This window comes from Panthera pardus, unplaced genomic scaffold (assembly GCF_024362965.1).
Source record: "Panthera pardus isolate Hobbes unplaced genomic scaffold, ASM2436296v1 HiC_scaffold_6, whole genome shotgun sequence".
In the NCBI taxonomy this organism is placed as follows: Eukaryota; Metazoa; Chordata; class Mammalia; order Carnivora; family Felidae; genus Panthera; species Panthera pardus.
In genome coordinates, this window is record NW_026526991.1 from 5,902,367 (window position 1) to 5,918,860 (window position 16,494).

The 16,494-nt window shown below is 61.7% G+C and overlaps 1 protein-coding gene across 6 annotated transcripts in view; it reads left to right on the forward strand.

Moving 5' to 3' along the window:
* The window catches only part of ARHGAP8 (Rho GTPase activating protein 8), a 61,430-nt gene that overhangs the window by 17,778 nt on the left and 27,158 nt on the right, over window positions 1-16,494 (forward strand). For 3 of the 6 annotated variants that reach the window (XM_053894641.1, XM_053894643.1, XM_053894644.1), the window contains 4 exons: window positions 3,840-3,927; window positions 8,185-8,316; window positions 12,552-12,638; window positions 16,057-16,155. In XM_053894641.1, coding sequence (XP_053750616.1) covers window positions 3,840-3,927; window positions 8,185-8,316; window positions 12,552-12,638; window positions 16,057-16,155 — 406 coding nt within the window. Of the gene's footprint in view, window positions 1-3,084; window positions 3,125-3,839; window positions 3,928-8,184; window positions 8,317-12,551; window positions 12,639-16,056; window positions 16,156-16,494 lie in introns of those variants that run through there. The other 3 variants (XM_053894642.1, XM_053894645.1, XM_019447156.2) reach the window with 2 other exon arrangements.

Genomic DNA, 16,494 nt, shown 5'->3' on the forward strand with positions numbered 1-16,494 from the left:
TCGCACAGTGAGCGTTCGTGATGAGTGAGGGAGCCATTCAGTGGTTTATACAAGCAGGAGGCCCCCACAGGGCAAGGACCCGGGCCGGATGCAGGCGCCGGCCTCCCAGCCCCTCCCCGCATCCTTGCCTCAGTGCCGTGCCCGCGTCGTGCACCGCCCAGGGAAGCTTCTCACCCTTGTTCGCAGATGGCGGATGGCAGGGGCTCACGCTGCGTGGCCGAACTGAGTCCAGACTCCTCGGCTGGGGATTCATCCTTCTGACCTTGACCTGCCCCGTCTCTGCACACCCCCTGCCCTCTGGGCCCGCTGACCCGAGCTGGCCAGCAAGGGGCCTGTCAGCAGCCACGGGCCCGGGAGCAGGGACAGGCCGTGAGCCCCTCCCGCCCTCCTCGACAAACCAGGGAACGCGTGGTCTGGGGAGGGCTCTGGGGTCTGATGGAGACCCGCTGTGTTCTGGCCTGGCCCGGAGGGTTGGGGTCCCTGGACACCAAGTCCCTTGGGTTTTCCGGGAGCCTGAGTTCACACTTCTTGCCCGGAATTTCCTGCTGTTCACCCTGGGCCCTGGGGTGGCCTTGCTGCGCCCCTGTGTGGCGGGGCATCTGGTCCCTGTGCCTGTGCCCCCCGCTCCTCTGTGAGGCTCTGCCCTGCCTGGCATTGAGCTCTGCTCTGCTCCTGTCTCTCGCTTCTCGCCGTCTTGGGGTGGGGACATTCTGCTTCCTGCCTCTTCTCAGCCTCAGTGGTGCCCCAGTGTCACCCACCAGGACCCTCTGTGGATCTTGACTGGGTGGCTTTGGTGGGGGGAGCTCACTCTTCCCTGGGATCCACCGGCCTGGGCAGCTGTTCCTCGTGCCCACAGGCCCCCTGGCGCCGCATCCACTCCCAGGCCATCGTCACTCTGCACCAGGGACCTTCCGTCCTTGATGCTGTCTCAGCGGTTGTCCGTAGCTGTGCCCGGTGCTCCCCTCTTGGCCCTGCCCCTCCCCCTCGCCCCTCCCCCCACAGCTTGCCAGACTGGCTCTGGCTCCTGTGTCCATCCTCCCCCACCCTCCGTGAATGGCCCAGCAGCCCAAGCCAGCATTGGGGGCCCCTCCCCAGTCCTGGGGGTCTCTGTCCCCTGTCCCCTGCTCCTCCCATCCCCCTCGCAGTCTCTACTTGGGACATCCCGCTTCAGGCCATCCTCACCCGCAGCCAAAGGGCCTGCAGAATAACCCATCAGATGGTGTCCCTTACTTACCCTCCTCACCGGCTCCCCGCCGTCAACTGGGTAAAGTCAGACCCTCACCCTCCTCGTCCCTGGGGCCTCGACCTCTTCTCACCATCATTTCCCGTCACACCTTGCCGCCCGCGATGGCACGTCTGCATCAGACCCCGTGCTGTTCCTCGGCTGCCCAGGGCGTCCCGTGAGCAGACGCCTGCCCTGCCCTCAGCCAGGCCCCGTCCGCAGAAGAGGAAGCTTCATCTCCTCTCTCTGGAGCTCGGCCTCTGCTCCTCTGGCCTGGTGGGTGACGTCCGTCCCCGCCCCGCGGTGCAGCCCTCGGGCACGATTGACCACGGTGGGGGTGCGGGGTCGTGAGACGCGGCGGGGTCAAAGAATGTGTCTGGACTTTGTCCCCGGTTCTTGGGAAGTAGCCTCTAAATCCTTGGAATCCCCAAGTGATAGGAGGAGCTTTGTGACTCCTGCTGGTTTATGCCAGAGGGGAGGCTCACGGGGGACCGCCGTGTCGCGGGTGCCACTGAGACAGCTCAGGATGGAGCTGCTGTGCCAGGAGCGACCAACTGGGTCAGAGAGTCTGGGCGTCGTGACCTCCAGGGGCTGGAGACTGCGGTCAGTCCACAGCCAGGGATTCAGCCGGCAGTGGCTCCGGATTGATCGGTCGAGCTGCACCTTGACTGGGTCACAGTTCAGTCAGCCACGTCCCTGTGATGAAACCCCGGAACCACTCTGGATGCGCCTGCCCTGGGCGGTGGCGACGTGGCGGTGTTCCAGACTGCACGGGGAGAGGGCACGGGGGCTCCGTGAGCAGGACCCTCCCACACACCGCCCCGCGCGTCTCCCCTCTTGGCCGGTCTTGACTGGTATCCTTTATGATAAAACGTAAGTGAGCGAGTGGACTATCGATCACAAGGGGGTAGTGGGGACCTCTGGATTTGTAGCCAGCTGGTCAGAAGGGGGAGGGGGCTGGGGACCTCCGGCCGGCGTCCGCCGTCTGAAGCGAGCACCGTCCTGTGAAGGATGGATCCCCTCACCTGAGAAGCGTGGCCTAAGCCCAACCACGTGGAAGTCACTGCAGAAATAGCGTGGCCTGCCAGAGCCCCCGCGGCTTCTCGGGGGCTTGTGGGGCTGGGCCGAGACCCCGTCCCCGCATCACTGCCCTTCGCCCAGATCGGTGGGGCCGGGCGGGTGTCGCGTCTGGTCGTTCTCCCCAGAGCTGAGTGCACGGTGGCTCTTCGGCGAGCGTTTGCTGACCTGGTCTTCCATTCGCCATATGACTTCGCGCATCCCAGACTTTCCGCTTGGTCTGATTCCGGATGATGGTGCCGTGCGTTCTTGACCTCTTACCACGGACGTTAACAATGTCTTTCGACCCTGGGAGGAATCGATTCCTTGTTTCTTGAGTAGCCACACGGACGATTCCCAACCCGAGAAGCGATGCCGTCCTTTTCCCTCGGGCCCCACAGGCGAGCCCAGACTCAGGTTGGCCGTGGGCCCCTGGCCCCCGAGATGGCAGAAACAGCACGTGGGAGACGCTTTTCTTCTTCCAGGCGCAGCCATCGAGGCCCCCATTTGGCAAAGCGGATCACCGTGTGGCTCGCGGTGCAGTCTTTCCAAACAGGGCCTTTCTAAACAAATGGGAAGCATGACCAGAATCCCTAAGGAGCCCGTGAGACGAGAAGGTGCTGTGTCTGGAAACCAGAACAGCGCCAGAATTCTGAATATCAGAGAAGCTTCCAGGCCCCTGGGAAGAGCCACACGTGTCCTAAATCACAAGCAGCTGCCCCGGGCGTGTGCAGGGGGCCGGGGCATGAGCGTGCGTGCATTTCTGGTTCGCCCGATTCAGAGTTCTCATCCTTCCCATTTCAAGCAAACCCTTGAAACAGATGCAAACGCTTCTTCGCCACGAAAGTGAGTTCACAGTTGTGCGATTTCTCAGACAGTACCTGTTCTCCTCAGGCTCTACAACGTGCCTTTCAGTCGATCAGTGACTGATTATCGGACACAATCTGGGCACAGGCAGCGGGCAGCGAGCCTGGGTTCTGGGGCACATGGTTAGACACCGGCCCTTGGGGAGCGTCCCCCCTCCACTGTCCCTTGCGTGGTGAGCACCACTGTGTGGGGACAGTCACAGGGTCACCTGGGCCACGCCGGGGGGGGGCAGCACCGATCATCAGGGCTCCTGCACCCTGTGAGGTCCTGTCCAGGAGTGACCGTCCCCCAGGCCACCCAGCCTTCTCCAGGGCCCGGAGTCCTGGGGACGCCCCGGAGGACACTCGGTGTGGGGAGGAGGCAGCAGACACTAGCTTTGAAGGCAGAGGCGTCCAGGTTTAGTCCTGCAGGGGAGGAGGGAGGCCTTGGGTGCGGGCGGGCCTCACCCCCGTGTCTGCTCCTGCAGGGGAGGAGGGAGGCCTCAGGTGCGGGCAGGCCTCACCCCCGTGTCTGCTCCTGCAGGGGAGGAGGGATGCCTCGGGTGGGGTGCGGGCGGCCTCACCCCCGTGTCTGCTCCTGCAGGGGAGGAGGGAGGCCTCGGGTGCGGGCGGGCCTCACCCCCGTGTCTGCTCCTGCAGGGGAGGAGGGAGGCCTCGGGTGCGGGCGGGCCTCACCCCTGTGTCTGCTCCTGCAGGGGAGGATCGCTTTGGAAGACGGGTCATCACGTTCAGCTGCTGCCGGATGCCCCCCTCCCACGAGCTCAACCACAGGCGTCTGCTGGAGTAAGTCCTGCCTGTGTCCCTCCACACACGCCCCCCTGTGTGCGTGTGCCCTCCCGGTGTGCGTGCACACACCCGTGCACACACACCCCTGTGCACACACACACCCCATCCGCGCGCACAGCCTGTGGTCTGCCTTCCCCACGACCGTGTGCGCACCTCCCTCTCCATGCACACACACGCCCCCTGTGCACACACCTGCCATGGACACTCCCTCTCTGTGCACGCACACCCTATAGGCTGCCTGCCCCTCAACACGTGTGTATCCCCCTCCCTGTGTGCAGGCCTCTCCCTCACTGTCAGCACAGGGTGGACGTTTAGGGCTCAAGGCTCACGTATGAACATTGACTAGCGGGTCCCCGGATGGATGTCACATCTGTTGCCAGGTCAGCAAAGCCACCTGTGGGACTGATGGCCTCTCCAGCCTTGGGTGGCTTTGGGTCCACAGTCCGAAGCGCTGGGCCTAGATCTCGGGGCCCTTTCAAGCCTCCCTCCCTCTCAGAGCCACAGGGAGCCCCGTCTCCTGCATCTGCTTAGTGTTCTCTGCTCGGGAGGAAGGCCTTCCGCTTACCTGCGTGCGGCCTCGGCCGCCGTCGCCCCCCCGTCTTGTCCCTGTGACGTCCGCACGCTCTGCGTGATGGCCAGGGTGCTTCCGGTGCCTCCTTTCTCGATCGACCCCATGAGCCTCGTGGGAGCCCGCGTGTACTGACCGCAGCCGCTGCACGGAACCCCTCTGTGGGTGAGCGGGACCCCCGGGGCCTGGAGCGGAGGATGTTCTCCAAGGGCAGCACCGCTCGGGTACCCCCCGTGGCCGCGTTTCCAGGCGCAGTGTCCTCTCGCGCAGCGGATCTCGCCGCGAGCGAGGCCCTGCCGGGTGCCTGCCCAGGCTGGGGGCCGGCGGGACTCGCCTTGGTCACCACATTTGGTGGTGGTGGCGGTCTCGCGCCGGTGGGGCGCACGCGGCTGCTCCTTGCCTTCGAATCTGCCCTCTGGCGGCACGCCGGTTGTGACTCCCTCGCACGGCCAGACCCTGGCTCACGTCTGGGTGCGGCTTCCACTCCGGGTCACGACCGTTCTGGCTGACCTGCTCCTCCCCCCGCGACATAGCGCAGAGCCCCCAGCTCGAGTGAAAGCGCGGGCGGGCCCCGGAAGCACTCGGGAGCCTCCGGGCGGGCGGTTTGGTGAGAATCCCCTTGGCCCGAGCATCCGACCTGGTCTGTCAAAGCCTCTTCCAACGGCAGCGGGAGGCGCACCGGTGACGGCAAGAGCCTGGCCGCGGGTGTTCAGGAGTCTCTAGCCGGTGCCGCTGTTGCCGCTGCGCGGCGAGACCTGCCGCGGGATTCCCGAGGGGCGCCCGCACCCCGGGCGGCCGGTGACCCCGGACAGCGGGCCGGCCCTCCCGCGAGGTGCTGGCCTCCCTCCAGCGCGCCCGCAGTGTGTACGGGGCACACGGGGGGAGGGAAGCCGGATGAGGAGAGAGCTCTCGTCTGGGGTCCTCCAAGGCTGACACGTCCCCTTGCCGGATTGTTTCCTTCTGTGGCATCCCATGACCCACGACCCGCGGGTCGGCTCTCACTGAAGTCACACCGCTGGGCCGGAATGTGTTCGGAATTCCTTTCCTTGCAAAGAGGGAAGTAACCTTGACAGAAAGCAGGTTGGCGGTTGCAGGAGGCGGGGTGATTGACTTCCTAATGGGTGGGGGCTTTCTTTCGGGCCAGGAGATTATTCTGGAACGGGACGGATGTGGCGGTTGCACACATGGGGAATGTACTTAATGCCACGAAGCGTCTGCTTTAAAATGGTACTGTTAGGAATTTCACCTCGGTCCAAAAACAACCAGCCTCTGACGACAGCTGGTGCGTTGTGTTTTCTCGCGTGCCCGCCTCCCTCAGAAACCTTCACTCCCAGAAGGAAGTGGTCAGCATGGCCTCTGTGAACAGTTGTGGAGGTTGTTCACTGCACAAGGGCATCACCGTGAGGGGCTGCCATTCAGCTGGTGCTCTTCTCACCCAGTGCTGGAGAGCGTCTAGCTAGAAGAAGGAGCATCTTTTCTAATCTACTCAGAGGTGCCTGGGGGCTTCTTGGCCTTGCTAGGAAGAGCCCTAAGGCTGAGCCTTCTCCACGTTTCCACGGAAAACCTTGTCACCGCATACGCCATCCTCCCTCTCCCTGTCCACGCGGCGGCTTTCTTGTGGCCAGATGCGCGCTCCTATTTTTGAAATGGGTGAAGAAATAAGTCGTGTCTCTGCAGCTCAACCCGTAATTTAGTTAATGGCTTCCTGTGCTGAGCGCGCCTGGCAGATGTGTTCTGACACCAGGAGGGCTCAGCGTGTTTGTGGAAGGAACTGGGGAGCGCGTTGGGCCACGGGTGCCTGCTTTTACTGATGCGTCCGGCGTGGATAAGCGAGCTGGCCAGACGTTCCCCTGCTCTCCCCCGGCAAGGGAGTTGGGGACTGCAACCGTGACTGTCCTTACAGAAGCGGGGAGTCCCCGGCGGTGCGGGACTCTGGAACTGGAGATCTCAGGCTGGCTTCTGTCTGCGAGGGTGACAGAAGGGATGGCCTTAGTGAATGGTGCTTCGATGGCTTTAGTCCAGAGGATGTGTGAACCAGCACACCGGAGAGCATCCGGGACCTGGAACTCCTCCCACAACAGGGAAGCCGAAACCAGGGTCACGACAGGATGGCTTTGCGTCACGTTTATACCTCAGAGACGACGGGCAGGAGCATGTGGCTCTCTGGGGGTGGGACAGTGTGGGCAGGAGAGTGGACTCTGGGGCCAGGCTGCTCCCTTCACATCCTGGCTCTGCCCTTCCTGGTTCGCCTCTTCGGGCCTCAGTTGACTCCTCTGTAAAATGGGTCTATGGTGCCTGCCTCACGGGGTTAAGTGAGTAAATACGTGCAAAGGCCTGCTGTTCAGAGAGCCAGTGTTTTGGGCAGAGGGCCCTCTAACGATGCTTTGAAGTCAGATGAGCAGAGGAGAAGCTGACGCCCTTTTGGGTGAGGTAAAGGGCCCACCGCAGTGTCCCTGCAGTGAAGGGCTGGCAGCTGAGCCCTTGCAGACAGGCAGAGGCTGCTGGGGTTTTCTGCTGGAGCAGCCCTGCGGACTCCGTCCCCGTGCGCACCCGGCCCACAACCCGCTGGACCCAGGGCTCCGGGCAGGCCGCCTTCGCACGGCTCACGGCAGAAGCAGGTGTGATCCCTGCCACAGTGGCACGGAATCCGGGCTGAATTCCAGGATGCGCTTCTGGGTGGTGACTTGGGCAGCCCGTTCCGGCCCGCTCGACGTCAGGGGCCCTGGCCAAAACGCCGATGGAGCAGCTCGCCTCCTGCGGGTGGCTGGACGCGGCCTTTTCAAGCGGGTCCCGCGGCTAGGCGGAGAGGGACCAAGGGCTGGGAACTGACCACGGAGCTTTCTAGAACTTGTACTGTGGCGTGCGGTCAGGTGACCGCAGAGCAGACTCAGGATCCTGCTTTACGGGAACAAGAAAACGTTCGGAGCTGATCTGGAAGGAAGTGGCTGCTTCTAGGGGTGCGGCAGAAGGGCAGGGAGTCCGAGGTGGGGGGCTGAGCGGTCCGTCCTGGGTTTGAATCCCGATGCGTCCTCCGAGAGTCCCCTGAGGCTGCTGCAGCTCATTACTGCTCGTTTGTGGGACAAAGCAACACGTTTATTCTGGCAGAGCCAGGAGTCCCAAACCAGGGTGTCGACCGGGCCCTGCTCCTCCAGAGGGAGCTCCCCGTCCAGGAGAGGAGGCTCCTTGCTTCTGTTTTCTGATGGCTGCCCGTGGTCCTGGCCCGGGGTCGGGGGGCGTCACCCTCCGCTGTGTCTTCTCAGACACACCCCCTTCCGTGATTTCCCCTCTTTCTGTCTGTCCCGTCAGCACACACGCCCACCTGGATGATCCTGGATAAGCCCCTGTTCAGGAGCCTTCCCTCGATCACACACCTGCCGAGACCCGTTTCACATCAGGTCACGTTCACAGGTCCCAGAGATTTGACACGGATGTGTTTTCAGGGCCCTTTTTTGGCCTGCCACGTGCTGTGTGACCGTGGCCTTCAGTACTAACCTCACTGAGCCTCATGTAGCAAACGAGGACAGGGCCCCTGCAGGTGGATTCCCCGGTGCCCTGGACGTGTCCCCACGTGACCCGGTGCCGGCCCGTCCCCGGTGCCCACAGCTTCTGTTGTGGCGAACGCGTTACTTGGTTTCAGCGACGGCAGGAGCGTGATTTTCGAAACCGAGTCTGTGCTTTGTGCCCAGGTATTTGAAGCACACGCTGGACCAGTACGTGGAGAGCGATTACACCATCGTCTACTTCCACTATGGGCTGAACAGCCGGAACAAGCCGTCCCTGGGCTGGCTCCAGAGCACCTACAAGGAGTTCGACAGGAGGTGTGTGCCCTCCAGCCCTCGGGGGTGGGCCTCGGGGCCGCGCTGAGTGACGGGGAGGCCCGGGGGGCAGGAGGGGTCTCGGCTGTGCGGCCGGGGGCCGGGAGCTAGGCCGAAGGAGCTCGGGGTCCCCTCCCTTCGGGGCCGGGGCTCTGTCCAGAGCTGTCGTTTGGGGCAGAGGCGGCCAGACGGCCCATATCTGTGGGCCACCAGGCTCCTGTGGCAACTACCGGGTCCTGCCACGGGGCACAAGTGCAGCCACAGATAATACGGAAACAGGGGGCTGGAACTCTGCTCTAGTGAAACTTTGTGGACCTGGCATGTGACTTTCGTGTCATTTTCTTTTAATTTTTTTAATGTTTATTATTTAAAAAAAAAATTTTTTTTTTAACGTTTATTTATTTTTGAGACAGAGAGAGACAGAGCATGAACGGGGGAGGGTCACAGAGAGAGGGAGACACAGAATCTGAAACAGGCTCCAGGCTCTGAGCTGTCAGCACAGAGCCCGACGCGGGGCTCGAACCCACAGACCGAGAGATCATGACCTGAGCCGAAGTCGGACGCTTAACCGACCGAGCCACCCAGGCGCCCCTTTAATGTTTATTTTTGAGAGAGACAGAGCACAAGCAGGGGAGGGGCAGAGAGCGAAGGAGACGCAGAATCCGACGCAGGCTCCAGGCTCCGAGCGGTCAGCACAGAGCCCGACGCGGGGCTCGAACTCACTGACCGTGAGATCGTGACCTGAGCCGAAGTCGGACGCGCCGACCGACCGAGCCACCCGGGTGCCCCAAGTGTCATTCTCACATATCCTGAACTATCGTCTGTTTAATTCTTTTTCCAGCTATTGACAACGCGAAACCCTTCACAGCTTGCAGGGCTGTGCGGTACTAGGTGGCCGGGTCTGGCCCGTGTCCCCCAGATTACTGACCCCCAAGACACATGGCAGAGAAACGTGGGCTCGCGGCTGTCTTCCGGGTGCCCTTCGTGCTTGTGCAGGCCCACCTGCAAGGGGCTTTCTGGTGCCTCGTGTCGGAGGTGGGCAGGTGGGCCCACGTTTTACAGGTGCGGACGCACAGGCCCCAGAGAGCGGGTGTCTCTCCCCCCCCATCCCACACCTGGTGTGTGGCTGTGCCGGGACCCCCGCCGAGACCCCCTCTCCCTGTCCCGCCCCGGGCCCCGCGCACCCCTTGGCAACGGCTTGGGGCTGGCGGATTTTTTTCCTGAGCGACGCCTTGTGTCGCAGTCAGCTCTTCGGGGCTGCCAATAGACTGCACCGTCGGGCCTTCGCGCAGGTGTCCTGTGTTCCTCCTGCTTTTCCTTCTCCAAGGCCTTTCTAACCCCTGCTGGAAGTCTTTCCCTCAGAGCTCTGATGGGCGGGGTGGAGGAGGCGGAGCCTGATCTCCCAAAGCCCGCCCTCGCGTCTTTTGGGTCCTGCTGTCGCTGTGCCTCGAACCTTCGGAGGAATTTCTTGGCTTTCTGGCCTGTGTCTCGGGGAAAGGATTGTCGCTGAGCTGCACCGCCGTTTGCCTGACACTTGTGCCGGGTCCCGAGGGGAGCCAGAGGCAACCAGGCCCCAGCTCTGGCCCCTCCCCCATGAAGCTTTCCTGGCTTGTCCCCGAAGCATCGCCGGCCCCTCCCCTGCGGCCTCAAGGTCCCTGAGCAGACAGCGCATGCGCAGAGCGGTGTGTTTGTGCCCACGCACCGTGCCTGGCTGCCACCCTCCGACCCGTGTCCGTGTCCCCTCCCCTGCGCGTGGGAAGGGGTCTGCACGTGGCGGGCTCTCCGTGTTGGGCGGGAAGATGGGAGCCAGGTGGGGCCAGAGGCCGGGTGGGGGGAGGCGGCCTTTGAGCAGCCCCTGGAGGGATGGGCAGGGCATTGCCAAGTGGCAGACCGAAGAAAGAGTCTGCGCTGAGGCTCCGTGGGGGGAGGGCTGGACGAGGGGGGGGATGGGTTCCCCTGGGGAATCGCAGAGGGAGGTGGCGAAGGAGGCAACGAGAGCCACGGAAGGTGCTTGAGGAGGAGTGAGATGCGTGTGTAGGCCTGTGGTGAGCTGATACAGATAAATTGTCAAATGGAAGGAGGCCGACTTATTCTGTGGGACTCCCTACTTGCCACGAAGGTGGACCAGGGGGTGGGGGTAGGATCACAGATCCTGGCTCGATGGAATCCAGAAAGATGGACCTTCTAGACATCGGAACCAGCAGGGGAGGGTCTGCTGGGATAGTGAGTCCCCCGTCACCAGAGGCGTGCAAGTGGAGCCCCGAATCCAATTTGGTGAGATTTATACCGCAAGGGTTTTCTGTCTGCCGTGACTGCACCCCAGCGGGTTTTCCTGAATTTTTTCTCTTGGCTGTTGGCTCCTTATTCTCCAGACTGTGCCTCCAGGTCACTCCTTTCAAGGGAGAACCGGTCCCCCCCACATGTGTTGCGACCCCCCTTCCGGGAAGCCACCTCCACGGAAGGATGCACTCGGTGGCCCCTGCCCTCGGGGACCCTGGGCCGTCCACAAGTCGCTACACCTCCCCACTCTGTGCGTGAAGAGCCGTTCTTTTTGTCCTTAGTTAGGATCTCCTTGGGAGATACTTTGAGACTGTGGGTGTCTTGCTCCCCATCGAAGTGTCTTGTGATGGGCCTTTGTCTCCGTTGCCGTTTCTTGGCCCAGTGGTTGCTGGGACGGTGGCCGAGTGGCGATTGAAGCCACCGGCGATTTACCATAAGGAAGAGCTTCGCCGTCCTGGCTCATTCGTATCAATGTGGACTTGTGGTTTCCTGTTTCTTTCAATGGGTTATAATCCATGACCATATTCAGCGTTCAAATCCAAATTCGGCCAAGGGGGCCCCCTTCCAGCCTGGCTCCTGGGGCCCTCAGACGTGTCCCCTTACGCTGAGTGTCCCCCCCCCATTTTCTAGCACAAGAAGATGCTCCAGGCGCCCCTTACATTGTCCTTACCCCGCACGGGGCGTTCCGCCATTTCTCTAGGAGCCGGGGTGTCAGAGTAGTGTGCTTGTTGCTTCTGGGGTGACTGGCTCCCAGGCACTACCCGTGGACCCTTGGGGCGCTGCTCACACCTGTCCGTCCCTGCCGGGCCCCGCGTGTTCACCCCGACGCCCGCTGTTCCTGTCCTGCAGCCCGGGGCCCGCTCCGGTTTCCTCTGTGGGTCTGCAGCCCTCGTCTCTGGTGGGGAGGCGCTGCTCGCGCTTCCCTCACTGACGTGCCCGCCCGTCTGTCACCCAGCATCTGACCAGCCCCCCTCACGGGTCCGGTTACTGATCGGGCCACCCCGCCCCTGCACACACCGCCTTCCCGTCCCGCCACCTCCCCGTGAGGGAGCCCTGCTGACGCACACCTGCCGGCTCCAGCACCCCTCTCCCGGCCTCTGTCACTCCCCTGTCCTCACCCCTGCCCCCCGGAGTCTGACCCGGCAGCCCCCTGCTCCGCGCGTGCTAACCAGCCCTCGGGGGCTTGGGGCAACTGGTTTGTGACCCGTGCGATCTCCTGCCACTGTGGCCAGCCTCAGGGCACCAGCGTGCCGCCCCTGGACGCGGAGTCGGAGGGGGACACTGGGTATGGACTTCTGTTATTCAGATACACAGAATAGCCTCGGGGGCGCAGGAAAGAGTAAAGGGAGTAAAATAAGCCGGAAGTGAGGAGTTTCGAGTATTTATTACCTTGGCGTTTAACATGATTTACTTAATTACGTGTTCGTATTATTTAATCATGGCTGCTTTTTACAACCAGCTCCCCAAATTCCTGAAATTCGGACAGCGGGCGACAGGGGGACCGCGCTGGCTGCACGTAGACGCCCCCCCCCCCCCCGCAGCACCTGGCCAGGCCACCCCGCACGGTGCCAGCCTCCTTGCCTCAGCCTCGTGGCTCTGCGCTGACTTATTCTGGAATGAGGGGAGCACGCAGGCTCTTTAAGTGGGTGCCCGGTACCCCCGTTGGCGGGCGCACCGGGGCTCTCCCAGCGGCCTGCCCTTGCGAACTGCTCGGTGCGCCCCGCCCCTCCCCCTGGGTGAGCACCCGCAAGGGGGCTCTGCTCTCGCAGACTGTGAAGTGCCGTGTGCGTGCCAGGTGGTGCCAGTGGACGGGAGGTCCCGATTCCCCTTCCTGCTTTTGGGCCAACGTCCTTAAAGTGGCTCTGTTCAGAGAGCGAAGGTTCTGAGGCTCACGGTCAGGGCTCAGCTTCGGGTGCGGGGTGTATTGCTCTGAAGTCCTCCCACGCTTCCCTCCTCAGGTACAAAAAGAACTTGAAGGCTCTCTATGTTGTGCACCCCACCAACTTCATCAAAGTCCTGTGGACCATCTTCAAACCCCTCATCAGGTACGTGGTGCTCTAGGCGAGGACCTCACCGGGGCAGGAGGCTGCATCCCGTGGGGCGGGGGGACGGCCCTCCCTCTGTGGCACCGTGGCAGTCTCGTCCCGGGGGCACCCGTGTCTGGGGCACTCCGCCCGCCCCACGGCTGTGGCGGGTCACAATGGCTGACGGTCACGAATAGGACGCCAGCTTACGACAGCTGCGAGCTTTGTACCTGGCATTTTATTATTATTATTATTTTTTAATGTGTATTTATTTTTTGAGAGAGAGAGAGAGAGAGAGAGGAGAGAGAGAGAGAGAGAGAGAGAAACAGGACAGGAGCAGGGGAGGGGCAGAGAGAGAGGGAGACACAGAATCCAAAGCAGACTCTCCAGGCTCCGAGCTGTCAGCACAGAGCCCGACGTGGGGCTCGAACCCACAGACCACGAGATCATAACCTGAGCCGAAGTCGGACGCTTAATCAACTGAGCCACCCAGGTGACCCTGTACCTGCTGTTTTAAATCCCGCCCTGGCCTGAGCACCTACTTTATGCACCTGCGTTGGGGGTCCCCAATACCACCTCGGGTTTCATGATTCACTACAAGGACTCCAAAACTCAGACCAGTGCTCGTTCCAGAGAGCGTGGCCCGTGCGGCCCTGTCACTGGGGCCGGCTGCGGTTCCCAGGTCTACAGGTGCCACTGGGAGAATGCCTGGAAGGGCAGCCCTGAGTCTGTTCCCGTTTAAGGTGGGGAGAGACTTCTGTGGCCAGAGTTCCTTTCGTTTCAGGAGGATTCCCACGCAGTCAGTGTTCCCACCTGGCTGCCTGTGCCGCAGCCACACACGCACCTGTTGGGACGGTGGGATTTCGTTCGTCTGTTCCGTTGTTTAACCAGGACCAGCATGCCCGTCCCTAGCTGACGGGTGAGAAAGCCAGTGCCCGTTACCCTAGTGCCCGAGAAGACCGCTCAGATGTTCTCCTGCTCCTGGGTGCTGTCACTCACCTTAGAAAAGCTCTGAGAGTTCTAGAAACCTCTCCAGTTCTTGGGGGAAAACCCCTCTCCCACTCTGTAGTGCGGCAGCCCAGAGGCTGCGGTGGTTCTGGAGCTCAGGCTTGACTTGCCCCGCCTCTGATCACCTGTTCCTCTGCGCAAGACATGCAGCCTCCCTCTGCCTTAATTTCCCCGGGAGACAGACTGTGCAGCTGTACTGATCCTGTCGCAACAATGTATTGACGGAGTGTTTAGAACAGGGCCTGCCTGGCAATAGCCAGTGCTCAATGTTTGCTGCTAGCATTTGCCCAGCCCCTACCTCCTGACTCATTTTTTTTTTTTAATTTTTTAACGTTTATGTATTATTGAGAGACAGACACAGAGCGTGAGCAGGGGAGGGGCAGAGACGGGGAGGCACAGAATCCGAAGCAGGCTCCAGGCTCTGAGCCATTAGCACAGACCCCGACGCGGGGCTCGAACCCATGAACCATTAGATCATGGCCTGAGCCGAAGCCGGTTGCCTAACCGACTGAGCCACCCAGGCGCCCCCTGACTCATTTTTTTAAAAAAAAACCTTTTTATTATCCTTTTGTGATTACTTGAATTACAATTTCTTACGCACCATACGTGCATAGCACCCCAAAACAATCCTATGACATCAGCTGTATTTTCCCTCTTCCAAAGGAGAGGAGGTTAATGCTCAGAGAGATTAAGCAGCTTGCCTGAGGTCACACCGTGAGTAATGCTCAGCTGGGATTCCCTGTGTGGCTCTGCCCCTTATCCTGCCTCAGGCATGGACACAAGCAGGTGCCAGGAGACAACCTCAGGACTGAGGGTTGGAGACCCCGGAGCCAGGACTGGGCTCTGGCTGTGTGGCCTTGGGCAGCTGCTTGACCTCTCTGAGCCTCGAAGTCCTCATTTGAAAATGAGGAGGGCAAATCCAGAGGCTCTCCAGAGCCCATGAACAGGAGTTTCCCCGGGTCCAGCCCCTACCTCCTGACTCAGACCTCTGGAGGTGGGGCCTGGTGATTGAATTCCCTTGCCTGGACTGCCCCGGGGTCTTTCCGGGTATGAGAGGCGGGAAGCATCTGCCCTCCAGAGCCTGGGGTCCAGCAAATGCTAGAGGGGACCAGCTAGAGGGGGTCAGGCAGAAACAGAGTGAAAGTGGGGGGCGCTCCTGCACGGGCAGTGTGGGTTGGCACCAGAGGCCTCCCTGCAGCTTGGAAGCTCTCTGTCCCCCCACCCACAGGCGGTTCACGGGAGATGGTCAGGCCCCCTCGGCCCTTAGGGGCAGGTGGCTGGGGGTCCGGGCACTTGGTCCGATTTCCACTCATCCACTAGGGGGAGCCAGCGCACACGGCTCGGCCTCCGCGGACTCTGGGCTCCAGACTGCCTTCCGGTAGAACAGCTCAGCTTCAGTTAGAGAAGGGAAAGAAAGGTTCTAGAAGTTTGCTGGGCTCTGGATGGCCAGCGTGGAGCCTGCGGTGGCCAACACGGTGTCCTACGCTTGAAGATTTGTCAAGAGGGCACATCTGCTGAGTGTTCTGACCACACACACAGAGCAAAGGGATGCCCAGGAGAGCTTTGTAGACAGCGGATATGCTTGGTCCCTTGATCGTGGTGATGGCATCGCGGTGTGTGCCTGCATCCACGTTCCCCGCGTTGTGCACGTGAGATCTGTGCAGTTTTGTGGAAGCCGGCTGCACTTCAGTAGAGCCGCGGCAGGGGACAGGTGGTGGCGGCCTGCCAGGAGCAGGGCTGGGCCGGGCATGTGGCTTCTCACCCTCCGGATCCTGTTCTGCGCCCGCCGTGCAGCTCAGGAAACGGGCGCGTTACTAACGGCAGCCAGGTGCCGGTGCCCACCAGGGGTCGGCCAGTGGGCATTCGCCTGGCTGGTCTCGCTCGGGGGGGAGGACCCGTTTCCGAGGGAGGACTGGGGCGCTGGGCGGTGGGTGGGTGGATTTGGGGGGGGGGGGGTTGTCTCCGTGACGCTCGCTCCGGTGTGGCCTCTTGGGTGCCACCGTCCTGGAGAGAGACCAGTGTCTCTCTTGGTCCCTGTCCCCGACGGGAGCCTGGAAGAGGGAGGGGTGCCCAAAAGGGAAGCCACCGCCAAGCGGGAACCGCAGGCCCTCGGGGCCCCTCCCTGCATCTCCCGGATCTGTGCAGATTCACTCTCGGCAGCTTCACATTGGAGGCAACTATTTATTTTCGTGCAGATGAGACTCTCAAGAGTGTTTGGCGCAGCCGAGATCTTACGAAAGCAAAACCTCTGCAGACGTGCGCTGCTTCCGTTAGGGCCCGGTTTTCTCTGGCGTCAGCACTTAACGTTCACTTAATACGGAAAACGCCCGCATTGTTCTTCCTCGGCTGCCGCCACCGCCCCTCCCCCCGGGCCCCTGGCCTCTCTGGTGCCGCCTCATCGGTTTTTGTTCTCTTGCTTCTGCCCTTCCAGTCATAAGTTTGGGAGAAAAGTCATCTATTTCAACTATTTGAGTGAGCTGCGCGAACACCTCAAACACGGCCAGCTGATCGTCCCCCCCGAGGTCCTGCGGTGAGTCAGACCCTCTTGCGACAGCCGGGAGAACACCTCCGTGGTTCCACGGGCCTCCGTCCAGTCCCGCGAGCGTGGAAGGCTTCATTTCCAAACGTGCGCCCAGCAGATCCGGCCCAGAAATCTGCGGCGTCAGCAAAGATGCCGGCTGCTGACGCAGAGAAACGAGGCTGCGGGAGGCCGTTGGCGGGACGGGAGGTTATTCTCTCCCCGCGTTGCAAACTGATTTTAAAAAATAAGCCGTGATCGTAGCTGCGGTTTGCTGCCTTGCTATTTGCCATTTTTGCTTTTGAGCAGAGAACTAGGGGAATTTCTCGGGCGTGTGGAATGAAGCGTCGG